Below are 20,072 nucleotides of genomic sequence, written 5' to 3'. Positions count from 1 at the left end.
CTGGGGGACCTGATTCCCCCGTTATTTCTGAGCCTAATCGCTGACGGGTGGAATGAAGAGTTATACGGTTTGTGAATCAAGAGGTAAATTCTGTAAGCCCGAGGGAGGGCATGGGCCATGGGGATAACGGTAAGATTTCTACACCAAAGCTGGACCCTGAACCCCTTTGCACCTCCTCGCCACCCCGACCATCAGGAGTCTGGGCCCAGGGCCCCCCACCCCCCGACCACAGCTGAAAGTCCCGCCCGTCCTCGCCAACGTGGGCGCTAACGCAGCCAGCCTCGGGAGCACGATTCCTAGCTGGATCTTCTGCCTGGGGTTTGCTTGGCACCCCCGCCTTCACATGGGCTGTTCCTTCTGCCCGGAGTGCCTTTCCCTCTCTGCGTGGCTGGGGAACTCCTTCCTGCTTGTCCTTCAAGGCCCAGCTCCAGGCGGAAGGTCTGGAGGGGCAGTGGCCGAAATCGGGGTGAGGCAGGGTGGTGTCTGTACCTCATTTTCCTTTTACAGAACTGCTTCCTCTCCTTTTCCTCTATACTCAAGAGGTGTCGCTTCTGAGAAAGGAAAAGGTTACTTGTAATGATGACGATAAGGATGCCAAGTGGGACTTCCCTGGTGGTCCAGTGGTTAGGACGCCGCGCTTCCACTGCAGAGGCCACGGGTTCCATCCCAGTCGGGGGACCAAGATCCCGCATGGCACAGGGCAGCCAAAAAAAAAAAAAGGATGCCAAGTCCCAGGTCAGATTCATCTCTACTGTGACACTCACCTTGCCCCACCAAGCGTCTCGGCCTCTTCCTTCTCGGGGCCCCCTGTGCCTTTCCTTCAGGAGGCTGATCACGGCTCGTGACTGCGTACATTTCTGCTGTTACTTGAATGACATCTCTCACCCCCACTGGCTCCATCAGAGCAGGGACAGTGTCTTTCCTTTTTTAAAAAAATCAACTTCATTGTGATATAATTTCATACGATAAAAGACATCTATTTTAAGTGTAGTTTAATGAGTTTTGGCAAACGTATACACCCTTGTAACCAACCATCACAAGCAAGATACACAACGTTTCCACCGTGCTCCCTGCGGCCAGCCCTGTCCCCACCCTGGCAGGCAACCAAGGATCTGTTTTCTGTCACTATGAATTCGTTCTGCCTGATCCGGAATTTCACATAGGTGGAGTCATGCAGTGTGTCCTCTTCTGTGTCTGGCTTCCTTGCTGTAGCATAATGCTTTTGAGCCCCAGCCGGGTTGCCGTGCGGCTCAGTGGCTCTTTGTTTGCTGCTCAGTCCCTTGTACGGAGGAGCCACCATTTGTTAGGCTCCATCTGTCTGTGGGCATTTGGGTCGGTTCCATCTTTAGTCATTACGAATAAAGCTGATATGGACATTCAGGAACAATCATCTGTGTGGACATATGCATTTGTTTCTTTGGATAAATATTGGGACTGGAACTGTTGGGTCACGTGTAACAATATGGCTAACTTTTTAAGAGCTGCCAACCTGTTTTCCAAAGCGTCTGTACCGTATCCCTTCGTCAGCAGCATCGTGGGAGAGCGGCGGTTGCTAAACTCTCTCCGACACGGGGAACCACTGGACCGTGCCCCTTCTTGCAGAGTGCACATCCACAGCCCCTGGCCCAGTGCTGCCCACCAAGGGACTCAATCCACCACTACAGAATGCATGAGTGAATGCACTTTGCTTTCGTTATTTTGTTAGCATTTTCAAACCAATGTTTATTCCACTGCTCTGGGGGGTTTATTTGTTTATTTTTGGCTGTGTTGGGTCTTCGTTGCTGCACGCGGGCTTTCTCTAGTTGCAGTGAGCGGGGGCTACTCTTCGTTGCGGTGCGTGGGCTTCTCATTGCGGTGGCTTCTCTTGTTACGGAGCAAGGCTCTAGGCGCACGGGCTTCAGTAGTTGTGGCGCATGGGCTTAGTTGCTCCACGGCATGTGGGATCTTCCCAGACCAGGGCCTGAACCCGTGTCCTCTGCATTGGCAGGCGGGTTCTTAACCACTGTGCCACCAGGGAAGTCCCTCTGGGTGTTTTTTAATATTTTGTTATTTTTAATAATTACACAAATAATACATGCTCAGGGTATAGAAATCAGAACAGTAGTGAAAAAATAATTTTAAAATTACCCCTTGGGCTTCCCTCGTGGCGCAGTGGTTGAGGGTCTGCCTGCCAATGCAGGGGACACGGGTTCGAGCCCTGGTCTGGGAAGATCCCACATGCCGCGGAGCAACTAAGCCCGTGAGCCACAACTACTGAGCCTGTGCGTCTGGAGCCTGTGCTCCGCAACAAGAGAGGCCGCGATGGTGAGAGGCCCGCGCACCGCGATGAAGAATGGCCCCCGCTTGCTGCAACTGGAGAAAGCCCTCACACAGAAACGAAGACCCAACACAGCCATAAATAAATAAATAAATAAATAAAATATTAAAAAAAAAAAAAAATTACCCCTTAATCTCTCCATCCCAAGACCCATGTTCCAGGCTCAATACTGGGCACTGGGAAAACAAAGATGAAGAAAGCACACTGACTGTCCGCAGGGGCTTCCCAGGCTCCAGCTGCCTGGACAGGGGCCACACGTGGGGTCAGCCAGAAGAGGGGGGCACGCAGGGGAGGCGGTGAGGAAAGCCTTCAAGGGGGTGGAGAGGCATGAAGAAGGGACATGCGGGGGGCCTGGTGGACAGCGGTGGCCGGAAGTGGGCTCGTAGGTGGCTGGGACTTCCCAACCCCGAGGCTAAGGAGGATGCCGCCCCGCTGCCTCCTCAAATGCTGGGCGCCTCCCTGCAGCCACAGGGCACCGGCCCAGGACGCAGAGTCATGCAGGAGCCCGGCCCCTGGGTGGGCCCCTGGGTGTGTCCATGCTTGGGCACAATCTCCCCAGGAGCTCGCAGCCACCTTTGCTGACTCCTCCTCCTCCGGGTCCCAAGCACCGAATAACCAGGTTGGCTGGCTCCTTGGACCTCCCTTCTCCAGCTACTCTCTTTCCTTGGTCGCCTGACCAGCCTCTGGGCTCTACACATCACCCATCCAGTACTGACACTCATATTTCTCTCCCCAGCCCTGCAGTCTCCCCTGTGCCCCAAGCTTAGGTGTCCATGGTATAGCTGCCTTTCTTTCCATCTGGCTGTCTCCCAGCCATCTGTGCCCTCAAAGGAACTCTTGACACCCCTGGTTCCCAAACCTGTTCTTTCTCCATTCTTTCCATCCCAGAAATGGGCACCACCGTTTGCTCTAATCCACAACCAAGGAATCATTCTTGATTCCTTTTTCCCTCCTCACCCACATCCAATCTATCACTAAATCCTATTGATTTCACCATCCAAACACTTCCCAAATCCCTCCAGGTTTCTGTATGTCCAATGCTACCACGCCATTCAGAGACACCAGCAATTCTTGTCTGAACTGCCTCTTAACTGCTTCCATGATTACTACACCCCCAAGTTAAAATCATGCATCAGCCAATGAGTTGTTTTTGTAGAAACAGAAAAATTCATCCTACAATTCATATGGAATCTCAAGGGACTCTGAATAGCCAAAATAATTTTTAAAAAGAAGAACAAAGTTGGAAGTCTCACATTTCTTCATTTCAAAACTTAATATAAATCTGTCATGATCAAAACAGTGTTGGTACTGGCATAAAGACAGACACACTAACAAATAGAATAGAATAGAGAGCCCAGGAATAAACCCTTGCATACAAGGTCAAATGATTTTCAGCAGGAGTACCAAGACCACTCAATGGTGAAAGGACAGTCTTTTCAGCAAATGATGTTGGGAAAACTGAACACCCACCTGCAAAAAGAATGAGGTTGAATTCACCTTATATTATATACAAAAATTAACTCAAAATGGACCTAAGACCACAACTTAAGAGTTAAAACTATAAAACTCTTAGAAGAAACAGGAAAAAGCTTCATAGCATTGTACTTGGCAATGATTTCTTGGCTATGACACCAAAAGCAGAAGTGACAAAGGTGAAAAATAAATATGTTGGACTACGTCAAACTTAAAAATTTGTGTGCATCAAGGAACACAATCAAGAGTGCAAAAGCAGGCATGGAATGGGAGAGAATATTTGCAAATCATGTATCTGATAAGAGGTTAATATCTAGAGTAAAGAACTACAACTCAAATACAAAAAACAAACAACTGATTAAAATATGGGCAAAGGACTTAAATAGACTTTTCTCCAAAGAAAATGTACAAATGAGGGGATATATGTATACATATAGCTGATTCACTTTGCTGTACAGTGGAAACTAACATAACATTGTAAAGCAACTATACTCCAATAAAATTTAAAAAAGAAAAAGAAAAAGAAAATATACAAATGGCCAATAAGCCTGTGAAAAGATGCTCAACCTCACTAATTATGGAAATGCAAATCCAAACCACAATGAGATACTACTTTACACCGACTAGGAGAGCTATTATCAAAACCAAACAAACAAAAATGTTGGCTAGGGTGTGGAGAAACTGGAACCCTTATCCATGGCTGGTGGGAACATGAATATTGTGCAGCCACTGCGGAAAAAACTACGGATGTTTCTCAACAAATTAAACACAGAATTACCATATGATCCAGCAACTTCACTTCTGGGTCTGTGTGTGTGTGTGTGTGTGTATATATATATATATATATCCAACAGTTAAAAGCAGAGACTGGAACAGATATTTGTACACCCATGTTCATAGCAGCATTAGTCACCATAGTCAAAAGGCGGAAGCAACCCAAGCACCCATGGATGGATGGATAAACCAAATGTGGTCCATCCAGACAATGGAATATTATTCAGCCTTAAAAAGGAAGGATGGGCTTCCCTGGTGGCGCAGTGGTTAAGACCCCGCCTGCCAATGCAGGGGACACGGGTTTGAGCCCTGGTCCGGGAAGATCCCACATGCCGCGGAGCAACTAAGCCCGTGCGCCACAACTACTGAGTGCAGCTCTAGAGCCCATAAGGCACGACTGCTGAGGCCACGTGCCATAGCTCCTGAAGCCCACACACCTAGAGCCCATGCTCCGCAACAAGAGAAGCCACTGCACTGCAACAAAGAGTAGCCCCTGCTCACCGCAACTAGAGAAAGCCCGTGCACAGCAATGAAGACCCAAGGCGACCAAAAATAAATAAATTAATTAAATAAATTAAAAAGAAATCCTTCTAAAAAAAAAAAGGAAGTTCTGACATGTGCTACAACATGATGAACCTTGAGGTCATTATGCTCAGTGAGCTAAGCCAGTCACAAGAGGACAAATGCTATGTGATTCCACTTACATGAGTGACCTGGAGTAAAGTTCAGAGACAGAAGGTAGGAGGGTGGGGCCCGGGGCTGGGGGCTTAGTGTTTCACGGGGACAGAGTTTCACTTCGGGAAGATGAAAAAGTTCTGGAGGTGGATGGTGGTGATGGCCGCACAGCAGTGTGAATGTACTTAATGCTACTGAACTGTACACTTAAAAATGGTTCAAAAGATAAATTTTGTTGTATTTTGCCATAATAAAAAATTTATCCAAAAAAATCATATATCAGCTCTCATCTGTCACTTTTCCTCTCCAATGACTTCCCACTGCTCCGACCAGGACCCTGAGGCTCTGTACAGTGTGGCTCCCGGCAACCTTCCCCCTTGGCCCAGACTGCTCCCCCCACCAGATGCCAGCCCCTCCCCCTCCACTCCCCACATGAAAATCTCTGCAAGCTGCCTGCCTGCTGGCAGCCATCACCACGGTGGGCTCTGGTTTGCCCACATTATCCCTGTATTCAGGCCATTATCTATAATGACAACCTGGCATAATTATATTTTTACAATTTATATAACTATATTCTATTGAGTTAAATGATCATTATTATCATTATAAAATATTTATTAAGCACTTCTAGCCATGCAAACCTAATAAGAGGTAGCCTTAGCTCTTAGAAATCTCCCTTCCGAATTCCATCCCAAATTCATTTCAACTTTGGTTATTCGTCCTTCTTGGAGAAGGAACAGGGAACTTCTATGCTTTTTGCCTGGGGCTTTATATGCATATAAACTTTACACCATATAAGCTTCTCAGTGAGGCTGGGGAGCAGATGTGATTAGCCTCCTCTTACAGACGAGAAACAAGAGAGTCAGACTGCGGGACCTAGTAATTTAGTAATTTAGGTCTTTGTGATGGCAAAGCCTTTACCACTCCTCTCATGTAATGTGATAGCTTGGCTTATTAGGAAGGGCTTCTTTTTTTTGGCCTTATTTACATCTTACACGCCAAACACTGTGCCAGGCCAGTGGGATAAACACACAAGTAAACAGATCTTTCTAAAACAACGTCCTAAGTCGGGGGTCACAAACTCAAATGTTCACAGGAGCCAAGCAGGCAGTGGAAATGGTGAAGCAGACAGGTGAGTGATAGAGAGTGGTGGGGACGGTGGCCAACCCAAGAGCATGTGACTCATCTAACGACGACAGCCAGCTTTGCCATGAGGCAATGTGGGGTCATGTTGCCTGCCCCTCCCACTCTTCCAGTTAGATTTATAAGTGAAATCTCCAGAATTTTAAATGTTGGCAACTTTGGCAGGTACTGGTCATTGTCTAACCTACAACCATTCCCTGCCTCAAACCTCACCTCCCACCCCCTCAATTTTTTGTCAGTAGGGATCAGATACCCTTTGATCTCAGGAAGATAGCCCCAGGGGATAAATCTTAATTGGTATAAAGCAATCCTAGCAGTCTCATTCCCTTCGGCCAGTAATTGGTCTCAGGTCCCAATTCTGACAAATGAGATGTAAGGGGAACACTGCTAAGGAGATCTCCCCTCCCTTAGTAAAAAGACAAAGGCTGGAGACCTAATGATGAAAGAGCCTTTTGCCTATGGCCCTTTCCCCTTGTTTCTGTCTAATGCAATGATGAAGTCTGGAACAGCAGCGGCCTTTTTGGAACCATGAGGCAATAAGCATGAGGCCTAAAACCAACATGCCAAGAATGACAGAGCAGAAAGATGGAAAGACCCAAGGTCTTTGATGACATCCTTGCTGCATCAGCGCCAGATGCGGCCATGGCCACTATACATAAGCTCAATAGAGCTAGCACTGGGTAGTGCCAGAGGGTGGCTGGAGAAAGAGAACAAACGACGTGTACAAGTGAGGCATCCTGCCACTTGTTTATTAGAGGCCTCCCGTGTAGGAGCCCTTTGGTGAGTATGGACACGGGCTACACCTACCCTCACATCTCTCCTCATTCTGAGAAGTTCATCCACAAACCCCTTCCCCAGACCTTTTTGTCTTTAAGTCTCCAACCTTGTTCCTTCCAAGTTCCCAGACCATCTGTTAGCTGCTGCCCCTGCATTGCTGTAGATCCCGGACCTCTGGCTTTCTCTCCACCCAGGCAGGTGGCCTTCTGGGGGAACCCCTTCACCTCTACCTTTTGGGCACACTGGGGGAAGCTGTTTTGCACCGCATTCCAGGTCTGCGTGGTGCCAGCATATTTACAAAGCAATCTATTAACTGGGTCTGCGTTTTCCTTCCTCACTCTTCTGCCCACAGAGAGTCCACTGAGGCCACTGTTGTGGGGTGTGGGGGGATGGAGCAGGTGCCCTGGGGGTCTCAGCCACCTGGTCATGTGACTTACTTGTGCTTCTGGGACCTGCTCAAGGCTGATAGCATTGTCCACATCGACCTCCCCTCGATGGTGGAGTGTGGCATGTGGCTTAGCGGAGCACGTCACACCCAGCTCAGCTCACACACTCACGTGGGGTCTGGCATTTGGTCTCTACCAGTGTCCAGCAGAAAATCTGGAGCTGTGGTTCAAATGGAGAATAGTTATTTGCAGAAGATATCTCTTTGCTCCAAGCCCCTGAGAGTCTGTGCTATGACTCTGTTATTGGGATCTGCCAGAACTTCTTCCCACAGACACCCTGGCCTAGATCTGCAGTTATCTCGTGAATGGGTCAGAGCAGCACACTCAGATGATGTTCAAGTAGTCTTTAAATGTCAGAGAGCCACCAGCGCAGGTCACTCCAAACCTCACTCCACCGGCTTAGCTAAGCAAACTGATCAAGCCCCTCCTAGCTGTTGGAGCGAACACACACCGAATCCAGAATCTCTGGTAAATCGGCTATATTGATAAATTCAGCCCAAACCTACATTAAGCTCTGTCCACCTGGACTGGTGCCGTTAGAATCCATTCACCTCACACTCCCCAAGTGTCTGACGATAAATGCATGAATATGCTGCAATTCTTTCACTGTGTGAATATCTCCTAAATCGAGCTTTGCTGTTGCTTCCCTGGGGCATGCTGGGATCTGACTCTGGTTATGGATTGGAGTTAATGAGGGGGTGAGTCTTGAGAAGACTCAGCATCCCTGTTGCCAGGTAAGCACAGATGAGCTCATTAATAGGACTTCAAGCAGGAGAAGACTGATCTCAGGCAGGCAGGGGGGGGGGGCTATTTCCACTGACAAAGACGCTCAGAGGGATGGGGGGTTAAAAGTTTGCTTGTATCCTCCCAACCGTCCCTTTTCTAATTCTCAGGACCCCTCTCTTCCCAATAAACAGCCTAACTTCACAGAAGAGCCCAAGTGAAGCTGTGAATTCAACTTGTCATAATTATGCCTCAGGTAAGATTAAAGGCAGGTGTGACCTTTAGCCCCATTAGCCCTGAGGCTACAAAAGATAAGGAATGGCTTAGGGCTTGATCTGAGAATTTATAGTCTGAGCTTTCAATTTTCTTTCTGAAATCTCTCCCAGCCTCATGAGAAGCCCATCCCACAAGGCTCCACCGACTTGGGGCAGCCTTGTCTTCAGCGAGCCGTCCATCCAGGCAATGGCAGGTGACAACTTAAGTGACTGTTTGGCCAGGGCACGCTGCCAGGGAGGTCATCCCTGCACCAGCACAATCAGATCAGATAACCAGCCCCAGATTCCCATTTTCATGGGTTCTTTTTCCTGGGACAAAGTACATATGTTTCAACATTCAACCAGGAAAGCAGAAACTTCTTTAGATAGTTCAAACAAAGAGGGATTTAATGCCGAGAACTGACTTCAAGGGTGTGGAAAAGCTGCAGGAGCATGAGGGAGCCGGTGCTGAGGTGCTGCTTGGAGATCAGGACGCTGGTACTATTCCCGGCTGGGGGCCGGGCCCACACTCCCCACTAGACCACCCAAGGTGTCGCTGCGGAGCAGACGCCCCCCACCCAGTGCGGATGACTCACTGTAGCCGCCCCCATCCCCACCTCCCCCCACCCCGAGTCCCCACGTGCTGCCAATGCCTTCACACAACCGTAAAACGATGTCTCCTCCTTCATCCGCAACTGCACTCTCCACCTGGGTCTCCCACTGGCGGAATCTAACCAGAAGCCAGCTGGCAGAAGATTCTGGGAAGTGTAGATACCCACCTCCCAGCACCCCGGGTACAGACACAGCAGGGAACAAGGAAGGCAGCAGAAGCAATGGGCACACCTGAGACGTTGTGAGGATAAGTGGGCTGACGGATAAGAGCACCAACCACAGGATGATCTGCTAACTCACTGTGCTTTTTCTAGTGCAGGGAAGCTCTGACGATCATAGATTCCTTCATTCTCCCACTGTCTTAGGTTTGAAGCTTCTTTTTATTGAACGCTGAGCATTTCCCCCCTTTTCTGCAGATTTGTCTTTGCCGCATTCCTTACTTCTCAAAATGATTAAGGACAAGATGCCCTGGCAGTTCCGCAACCTGAGCTTCTCACTCTCCTTGTCTCCTTGAATTCTTCTGGCTCTTTTCTGAGCCTTCCTCTTCTGTCCTCTTTCCTAAACTTAACCCATCCTGCTCTCAAACATGCCAGAAGAGAATGACAAACCTGATCAAAAAGCAGTAACCTGCTAGAGAAGCAAAACATCTGAAGACTGAAAAATGTCAGCTTGCTTCTCGTGTGGACCCAAGGACCCTCTTGCACAGCTAGCTTATGGAGGAAAGGCACTCCTTTGCTTTGGAGCTGAATCCTGGAGGCTGAAGCAGCACCTTCTATCTCTGCTCTGCACAGGGCATGGTGCCATTCAGTCATCCCTCGGCAAGCGGGATGAGCTTTTAAGTTGGATCCACTCCCTTGCTTCAAGACTCTTATGGCTTTCCATCGCTCTCAGAACGAAAGCCAAGCTTCTCACCTGCCTGCCCGAGCGGGCGGCGCCTACCTTGTTCATCACATCTCCGGTGCTCTCTGCCTCACTCACTAAGCTCCAGCCACACTGGCCTTTTTATTCCTCAGATTTGCCAAGGCGTCTTCCTTCTCAGGTGTTTTCCCACAGGCTATTCTGTTCAGAGTGCACATCTTGTCCCAGCCCTTCTGCATGTCCTCCAGATCCGACCTTAAATCTCAGTTCTCAGAGAGGCTGTCTCATCACTCTCACACTGGTCTGTTTCCTCATAGCACTTACCACGGGAGGTGTTATTTTTCTTGTCTTGCTTGTACCTGTAACTCCGCTCCGTGAGCGCAAGGACCATAGCTGTCTTGCTCGCTGCCTGTACCTTTCCTTTGTGCCCAGAAGTGCCTGACATGTACTGGGTGCTACTGGACCAAGACCTGAGGTCACAATGGTGAAGATGACACTGTCCTTGCGTTCTCGGCCTTCACCTTCTAGTGACAAAGCACACAGCAGGTGCTAAGATGACTGGGTCATCACGGCTGAAGGTAGATGGGAAAACTTTTCTGGCACCACAAACGTCAGCAATCTGGGTCATCTGGGCTCTCTGGCCTTCGCTCCTCTCCTCAGGAAGCCTGAAGAGCAGTGATTTTCAGAACCCACTAAACTTGCAGAAACACGCTCTGCAAGTATGCATTTTATATTTTGCAATCATTACCTAAGTGATGGACAGAATGGAAATCAGAAAGGTTAAACAAGATCTATTTTTAATTTTCCAGACTCCTTTCATATGAACTTTGAAATCAAAGTTGATTGGAGTGACAGGACCTTGCAGCAGGAACCCTGAGACTTTACATAGTAGTTTAGGCTTTTGCAGGGTGCTGTACAGTTGACAAAGAGCTTTCTCGTTCTCAGCTCCTTTGATGCTCCCTGCTGACCTGTGAGGGAGGCAGTGCTGGATGGATGGGGGGACGACTTTAATCTTCATGTGCCAGGCATGTTCACACCTTTTAACAACCCCGAGACAGGTGCGACTCTCCTGTCTCATCTTTGCAAATGAGGAAACAGCGGTTCAGAGAGAGTACTTGCTTTGCCCGGGGTCATGCTGTTGTGAATGGTGGGACAATCTTATTCCACCTCCCAGCAGTATTCAATCCAGTTGATCAGTTTCTCCTTTCAGAAAAACTGTCTTCGATTGACTTTATGGACACACGATCTCTTGGTTTTCCTCTTACTCAGTGGCCACTTCTTCCCAGTTTCTTTTGCTGGATTTTCCTTCTCTCCATCTCAGAACGCTGGAGTACCCCAGTTCGTGGTCCTTAGATCTTTCTACTTTATCCACACTCTCCTCCCAGATACTTTCATTCAGGTCCTTGGTTTTAATTACCACCTAGACAAGGGTGGCTTGTAATTCACTGCTGCAGCCTGAACTCCAGGCTGGAATAGCCAATTGGCTCCTCAACGTTGCCACGAGTGTTCACAGGCAATTAAGACTTAACTTGCTCCAAACTACGCCTCTGCTAAATTTGCTCCTCCCACAGGGTTCCCCATCTCAGTAAACAGCACTACCATCCTTTCACTCATACTCCACATCACATTAGCAAGACCCTGATGAAATAAAATTTCTGTTCTAGGGCAGGACAAGGAAAAAAATTAATCATAAAATTCTCTGTTTGTTTGGGCCTCCTCCCTCCCTCCCTAATGTGCAGTATGCACCTGCACTACACGTCAGAGCTCCTCAAAGATGGGAGTGCCTGCTCAACCGTAAAGATCAATTTTTTTGTTTTTCTTTCTTCTGACGCTAGCAATGTAACTTCTTAAAAGAACATTGTTCTTTCCCAGCTCTGTAGGGGGTCATGGTGACTTGCTGCCCGCTTTGTACGTGCTTACCTGGACTACGCATCCTCGGTGAACTTTATGTAAAACATCAGTATGTCATTTTGATGTATGATCCTTTGTCTCAAAAATGTACAGACTATACCTTCGACTTCTAACAGGAGGAAGAGCTCTCAGAGCTTTCTGAGAATCTGCTTCCCAGGTGATAATCCTCAGTTTGGCTCGAATAAAATCCCTTTTTTTCTTCTTAACTTCATAGTTAATTGAATTTTCGTCGACAACCGTTGGCTCTACAAATTAGATCTCCAATCCTACCCTACTTCTACCACCTCCACTGTAGTCTAACCCATCGTCTCCCTCCATCCCCGTTACAGTTTCCTAACTGCACTCTCTGCCCGCCTCCGTTCTCGCCCCTCTCCAGTCTATTCACACACGGCAACCTGAGTAGTCCTTGTAAAACTTAAGTGGGACCACCTTACTCTTCCCCAGGCCTCCCAACTCTCTGGGAAAGAATTCCATGACGTACAAGGCCCTATCTAGTCTGGCCCACGGCTACTTCTCATCATTCTTCTCCTAGCTCATTTCGCCTTAGCCACACTGGCATCCAATTCATCACCTGCAATCACCTTCTACTCTACAATCTCTTTGCTTCCACCCTTACAACCTCCTTATCCTCACGACTCCCCTCTGGTCTATTCACACTCAGCAGCCAGAGGGATCTTTCGAAAACTTAAAGACACAACCCATCATCCCTCTGATACTTCCCATTTTTCTTAGAATAAAATCCAACAGGACCTAGCCCCTGGCTACCTCTCAGACTTCACCTAGCACACCTGGTCCACACAGCGGTCATTTTGAGCTTCTTGAAAGGCCTTTGCCTATCGCTTCTTTCCCCGGCAAAGCGCTTTCTCATAAACAGGGCTGTTTTCTCTCTTCGCTGCCCAGCCTTCTCCTTTACTGCCCCGGTTTCTATCTTCTTACACTGCTTTGTTTTCCTTCATGGTACTTCTCAGCATCACACAGGTAGAACCCCCACCCACGGTCCCCCCCACTCCCGCCCCGCCGAACCTGCTGGCCGCCCTTCTGCTCCGTCTGCGCAGCCTCGGGGGCGCGCGGCATCACGGGGCTTGTAGTCCGTCCCGCGGCCGCGCCTCCCGGCACTACAACTCCCACGGGGCAGCGGGACGCCGCTCCCGCACCGACCGTGTAGGCCGGCCACCTCGCGGCGGGTAGGGGCTGCCGCCGCGGGGGCGGGGCGCAGAGATGGCGGACGTGGTCGTGGGCAAGGAGAAGTGCGGGGAGCAGCGGCTGGTGTCGCTGCCCCTGTCCCGCATCCGGGTCATCATGAAGAGCTCCCCCGAGGTGTCCAGCATCAACCAGGAGGCGCTGGTGCTCACAGCCAAGGCCACGGTGAGGCGGGCAGCGCGGGGAGGAGTGAGGAGCGTGGGGCGGCGGTGGGGACCACCCGGAACCATCGCGCCCCGCCGGGCCCCGCCGAGCTGCCCGGTCCCCTTCGCGTGCGCGCGCGCGTCCTTTTGAGAGCCGCCTCACTCCCCTCCCACGCCGCGCGCGCGCCCCAGCTCCCCCGCGCGCTCTTCGCCCCGCCCATCCGGCGCCTCGCGCGCCCGTCTCCCCGCCCACTCCGCTCCCGCCCTCCCTCGCGCGCCCGTCTCCCCGCCCACTCCGCTCCCGCCCTCCCTCGCGCGCTGGTCGCCACGCCCACTCCGCTCCCGCCCTTCCTCGCGCGGGTTTGGCCTGGGCGGTGGCGAGGAGACGCGCGGGCCTTCTTTGGTGTCTCTTCCTCCTCCTCCAGAGTCACCGTACTCCGGGCCCCAAAGCGTCTCTTTTTGTCGCTTCCGGCCTGTTTCGCGGCTTTGGGCCCCAGCTCCTCAAACGGTTCATTGAGAGGGCCGGCGGCTCCCTCAGGAGGTACGGCCCGGCACAGCCGCTCGCCCACCCTCTCCCAGTTTCCTGGGCCAGAATTGAAGTAATTTCGGGGACCTCAGTTTTAGCCCCCTCCTAGGTCCAGATAGATGATTTTGTCTCTTAATTTGGTCTAGGTAGGCCAGACCTTCCTGTTCTTACCCTGGGCCGGGTTTCTGCTGCAGAGTCTCACTTGCTTTAACTTCCCTTCGAGTCTGTTTCCCAGGCCGGCTAGTTCGGTAGACGGTGTCCGGTGCGGTGCGTTGGTCAGAGCTAAGGGAGGGGGGGGAATCACATGGTCTTGGGATAGCTGTACAGTTTCGTTCTGTAGGTCTTAAGGAATTAAGAGTTTTGCAGGCACTTCTTTTAATCCCTTCTTGACTAACTTAGATGGAGTTAAAGTAAAACTGAGAGAGGGGCTCAGCTCAGGTGGGCTGCCCTTGGAAGGGTGTCCGGGCAGAATGGCAAAGTGACCATTTTTTACCTTCAAGCTAGTGACTGTTACAGTTGTAGGTGGACCACCTTAGACACAGTGTAGTCAAATACAGTACTAAAAGTCTGTTCCTGGCATAGAATTTTTGGATGGTCTCTTGCCCCCCTTTCTAACTGTAGAGATTGGGCATTAAACAAACACGATTCCTTGTTGTATGGCTTTTAAATATTTTTCGTAAGTTAGAAATCTAAAATAAACTTTCGGGAAATTCCTGCTGCCCTGCCAGTTTTAATTCAGCCTTGCTTTCTTTCCGACCTCGTATTTCTCCTTTCTCCAGTGATTTTCTGCAGTTCGATGAACCAAGATAATCGGAAATCATCTAAACTTAATGTAATTAAAAAGTAAGGTCTGTGGTAAATTTTCAAAGCACACCTTTCATCTTAACTTTTTCATTTTGTTTTAGGAACTCTTTGTTCAATATCTCGCCACCTATTCCTACAGACATGGCAGTGGAAAAGAAAAGAAAGCACTCACTTACAGTGATTTATCAGATACCGCAGAGGAATCGGAAACGTTTCAGTTTCTTGCAGGTACTTAGCCTTTGAAACATTCTGGTTAAAAAACAGCTTTTTCCCTGCTCTTTTTCTGCTTTCACTGAAGATGACATTTTGGCTGCTTTCTCCAGGTGTCAGAGTTTACCTGGCGTGGGGCGAGAGTTTTAGTTTTGTTGACTGGAGCATGTTTGTCATGCAGTTCACCTAGAGCAGGAGTTAAGTTGGCACCTGCACGGGGCTGTCTGCGCAGCCCACCCCCTCAGGCTCGTCCTTACTTGGCTGGGGAAGCAGAAACCCATAGTGGCTGCTGTGGAACAGGCTGTGTGCGCCAACGCTAAAAAAGGGCTTCCGGTGATCCTTGGGGCCAGCCGCTGTGTCAGGTGGGTCGGGCAGGGCTGCTCCTAGTGGGTACCAGCACAGAGCGGAGTGTGGTTTGCAGCCACTGGAGTAGATAGGGGTGTTGAGCCTTCGTCCAGAGGCAGTGCTGGTTTCCTGCTATTTTACTCAGAAGTGTAGTCTGAACTTTGACTTGTCTTGGAACCTGTGTTAGCGGTCAGAGCAGGAACTAGCACGTTTGAAATTTGCATCGCTGATGTTAGCTTTATGTTTTTAAGATATATTACCAAAGAAGATTTTAGCTAGTAAGTATCTGAAAACACTTAAGGAGAAGAGGGAAGAGGAGGAGGAGGAGGAGAATGACAACGACGATGAGAGTGATGACGACGAAGCGGAATCCTAAACCAAGAAGAAGCGCTTTAGAGATGAGCCTGGAGAGGACCCTCACGGATCAGCACCTTTGCTCTGGAGCAGGCGTGAGTCTGTTCACTCTTCAGAGACTTCACGTACATGACGTTCTTTCCTGGCTGAGACCAAGCGTAATGCACCTCTGCCATAAATAGCCAAAAGGAAAGGAACCCAGACAGCAGCTTCTCTTCCCCAGGCCCCCCACTGCAGCTGGAGTGGGAGAGGACCACGAAAGGGCTGCGTACCGTGAGACACGGCCAGTCTGCAGGTGTAAGCTATAGAGGCAAAGACAACTTTGCTTAACTTTCTAGTTTACAGATAGATTTTGAAGAACGTCTGGATATCAGTTGTGTAAATTCACATATGTATGTTTTGAAATTAGTTCTTGTGAACAGCTAGATCCTGTTTTAGCTAAATGTGTAGACTCTGGGTAGTATGTTACATTTGAATTTTCGTATTTGAAGAAAATTTCTGGCTTTGTATATGTCCAAATACTGCATTTTTTTTTTTAACTGTAAAGAAATAAATTTTTCTTTTTTAAAAGCTGTATATATTTTTATAGTGAAATGTTTTATGGAACTAGTTTTAGAACCCTCTGTTATTCTAATGCCCTGCTTATTATCTGGAAACATTTGTGAAATTTAAAAATGAGTACTTTCTTCTTTTTATTTTTCCTTTTTATTGGCGGCGCTGTGAGGCATGTGGGATCTTAGCTCCCCAACCAGGGATCAAACCCGTGCTCCCTGCAGTGGAAGCACAGAGTCTTAACCACCGGACCGCCGGGGAGGTCCAAAAATGAGCACTTTCTAACACTTTTATTCCTGGAGAAAAATTTCAAGTCAAATTATTAGATCAGATACAGTAAGAAATACTACCTCTGCGTAAGCACGTTTTTCTTAAAAAATTATAAAGCATTTTGTATATTGAAGATCTCTCTCATTTTACTGTTCCTTTCTTTACACCCATAGTAATTGTTTTTACTGTCCACAAGAGAAAACCATAAGCCCTATTTTTTTTCACGTAGGGTAAATTTTGGCTTTTGCCTTTTCTTTTTTTTTCCAATTGAGTTCGAATTTTCATCCAGTAAAATCACCCTTTAATGTCCATTCTGTTGGTTGTGTAAGCAATCAATATATAGAACAGTTCCATCACTCCAAATATTCCTCTGTATACGCTTGGAGTTAGTTCCTTCCCTTATCCCCAGGCAATCAATCACTGTTTTCTGTCCCTCTTGTTTTTAAAATTTATTTTTAAATATTTTAAAATCTACTTTTTGGTGTACAGTTCTGAGTTTTGACAGATGCAGTGTCATGTAACCACCACCACAATTAAGATACAACAGTTCTGTCACCTCCCCCAAATTCCCTCATGGTCAAACTCCTTCCTACCCTTTACCTTGGCAGCCACTGATCTAGCTATTCTCTGCCCCCAGAGGAGGAGTCAGCAGACTTTTTCTGGAAAGGGCCATGTGGAAAATATTTGAAGTTTTATGGGCTACATAATCTCTGTCACAACTAGTCAACTCTGCTGTTGTAGTTCAAAAGCAGCCACAGTCAACACATACAGGAATGAGTGTGGCTGTACTTCAAAAAAACTTTATTTCTGGACACTGAAATTTAAATTTTATATAATTTTCATGTGTCATGAAATCTTTTGCCTTTTTTTCAACCATTTCAGAATGTAAAAGCCATTATTAGCTTATAGGCCATACAGAAACACAGCAGGCCACATTTGACCCACAGACCATGGTTTGCCCACCCGTCTCTCCAAAGCGTCATATAAATGGACTCACACAGTAGTAGCCTTTGAATCTGACTTTTACATTTAGCACATAGTGCATTTGAGATTCATCCATGTTGTTGCAGGTATCAGCAGTCTGTTCTTTTTTATTGCCGAGTAGCATTCCTCTGTATGGATATACCATTTGTTTATCCATTCCACAGGTGAATGGATAATTCCCAATTTGGGTTGTTTCCTGTTTTTTCTTTCTTTTTCTCTTTTTTCTTTTTCCTTTTAAAACTCTCAGAAATTTTTCTTGTTTCCTGTTTTGATGATTACAGATAAAGCCCTATAAGCCTTTGGTACAGGTTTTGTGTGACCATACGACTTCATTTCACTTGAGTGGAATTGCATATTTCATTTGACCAGAAACCACCAAACTGTGTTCTAAAGCGTCTGTACTATTTTGCATTCCCACCAGCAGTGAACCAGAGCTTCAGCTGCTCCGCATCCTCTGCAAAACTTGGTATCAGGTTCTTTTGTTTTAATTTTAGCCATTTTAGTGGGTGTTGGTTTTAATTTACATTTTTCTAATGACAAATAATGTTGAACATCTTTTCATTTGCTTGTTTACTGTCTATATATTTTCTTTGAACTGTCCAAATCTTTTGCTCATCTTTTTACGGGGTTATTTTCTTTTTGTTGGGGTTTCAGAGTTTTATATGTTCTGAATACAAGTCCTTTGCTAGATTATGTGATTTGCAAATATTTTCTACCTGCCTGTGGCTTGTCTTTTCATTCTCTTAACAGCATTGTTCAAAGAACAGAAATTTTTTTTTTGAGAAATTCTTAATTTTGAGGAAGTCCATTTTATCACTTTTTTCCTTTGGGGATCATGCTTTTCTTGTTGTATATAAAAACTTGTCACCAAACCCAGAGTCACAAAGATCTCCTGTGTCAGTATCTTTCAAATGCCGCATTGCCTTCAGTACCTCTGCCTATAGTAACGTGATGCTGTTTAAGAAATGCCCAGGAAAAATGGTTTTTGTGTGTAACCAGCTGAAACATCCTTAACCTAGCATAAGCCCTTCAGATCCAGTTATGTAGGGAGCTTTCATCCTTCTCAGTTCCTCCTTAAACCACATGCTAGTCTAGTACAGTAGCTTCCTAACTGGTTTCCTCACCATCTTTATAGCCTCTTTCCTCTTCCCATCTTGCATGCTGCTGTCAAATTACCAAAACAATTTTATGAAGATTAATCTTTTTTTTCCTGTTAAGAAGCGTTAAAAACAGCTGATATTGGAGTAGCCACTGGGGGCTGAGCCTCTTCTGTGTGCATTGTGCACACTTTCATCTAATCTTCACAACTTGCAAAGTATCCATATTTTACAAAGAAGAGAATGAAAGCTCAGGTTAAGGAACTAGTCCAGGGCACACCTAGGAAGTGGTGGAACTAGGATTCAAATTCCAGACTACACTCTTCACTGGAGCTTAAAAAAGTGTGGTTTTCTCTGCACTGTCAATGGGGTCAATTCTTAACTTGGCAGTCGAGGCCCTGGACACTGATCTTGCTCTGCTTTATAGCCTGTTTTCCTACACGGACCTTCCATTCCTGCTGAGATGGGCTCCTTGTCCTCTATGGAGCATAAAGATCCCTGTACATCCTCTGATCAAGGAGCTGTTTTCTTTTGTGAAATCTTTTCCTAATTCACATAACGTCACATCATCGTACTCTGTTTTTACACTTAGGGTTTCACAGTCAGATCATGACTGCTTCTGGCCATCCAGTGAATGATAGTGAGATAACGGGAATGTAACAAAGTAAGGCCATATTTACGAAGTAAGGATACTGTAGGTCTCTCAGCAGTTTGTGTGTATTCTTTCAGTTTCAGCTAGCATGTCCCAGGGCCTGTGGGCACCAAGAGGCTTTGTGGTTTTGGATACCAAGAAGAAGTAAGAAGTACTAGGTCCTGTATACATTAAGGGGAAAAGAAAAAAAGAGAGAACTACATCTTGATTTTATTAGGGGAAAAAAAAAGCCTGGAACAGAATACACCAGAGTGCTAAGAGTAACTACCTCTCAGTGTTGTGATTACAGATAATTTACAGTTTCTATCTTTATGTTTATCTGAATTTTTACATTTTCTATAATGAACACATTATTCTCTATTTATTTTTGGCTGCGTTGGGTCTTTGTTGCTGCGCGCGGGCTTTCTCCAGTTGCAGTGAGCAGGGGCTACTCTTCGTTGTGGTGCGCGTGCTTCTCATCGTGGTGGCTTCTCTTGTAGCAGAGCACGGGCTCTAGGCGCGCAGGCTTCAGCAGTTGTGGCTCACGGGCTCTAGAGCGCAGGCTCAGTAGTTGTGGCGCGCGGGCTTGGCTGCTCTGCGGCGTGTGGGATCTTCCCGGACCAGGGCTTGAACCCGTGTCCCCTGCGTTGGCAGGCGGATTCTTAACCACTGCGCCACCAGGGAAGCCCTATTCTTTTCTTAAAAACATTTTCCGTAAAAATCAGAAAATAGCTTTGGCTGTTTCAAAACAAAACAAAACAAAAACTTTGGCCTGCTTTAGCAACAGTGTGCATCCTAGGGATTTTCAGCTATATTTTTGGTTTTCTTAACCCAACCCTCCTTTCCTTTCCCAATACCACATATTCTTTCAGTACAGACAGAAGTCAAACACCGCCCAGAGGGAGGTCACCAGGCCCAGAGCCCCAGATATGGTCAGCTTTGATTCCCACACAACATGGAGCTCAGGGCTTTGCACTCGACTGGGGTTTAGCT

The 20,072-nt window shown here is 47.5% G+C and overlaps 2 protein-coding genes across 2 annotated transcripts in view; one reads left to right on the top strand and one right to left on the bottom strand.

Moving 5' to 3' along the window:
* TRAPPC9 (trafficking protein particle complex subunit 9) overlaps positions 1-20,072 on the bottom strand; it is a 670,396-nt gene that overhangs the window by 540,306 nt on the left and 110,018 nt on the right. The window lies entirely within an intron of this gene.
* On the top strand, positions 13,078-16,230 carry CHRAC1 (chromatin accessibility complex subunit 1). Its single transcript, XM_059901488.1, has 3 exons — positions 13,078-13,328; positions 14,738-14,864; positions 15,443-16,230. The coding sequence occupies exons 1-3, from the start codon at positions 13,182-13,184 to the stop codon at positions 15,565-15,567; spliced, it is 399 nt and encodes a 132-aa protein (XP_059757471.1). The 5' UTR covers positions 13,078-13,181; the 3' UTR covers positions 15,568-16,230.

Source organism: Balaenoptera ricei, chromosome 17, assembly GCF_028023285.1.
Source record: "Balaenoptera ricei isolate mBalRic1 chromosome 17, mBalRic1.hap2, whole genome shotgun sequence".
Lineage (NCBI taxonomy): Eukaryota > Metazoa > Chordata > Mammalia > Artiodactyla > Balaenopteridae > Balaenoptera > Balaenoptera ricei.
This window is presented reverse-complemented; position numbering and strand designations above follow the sequence as displayed.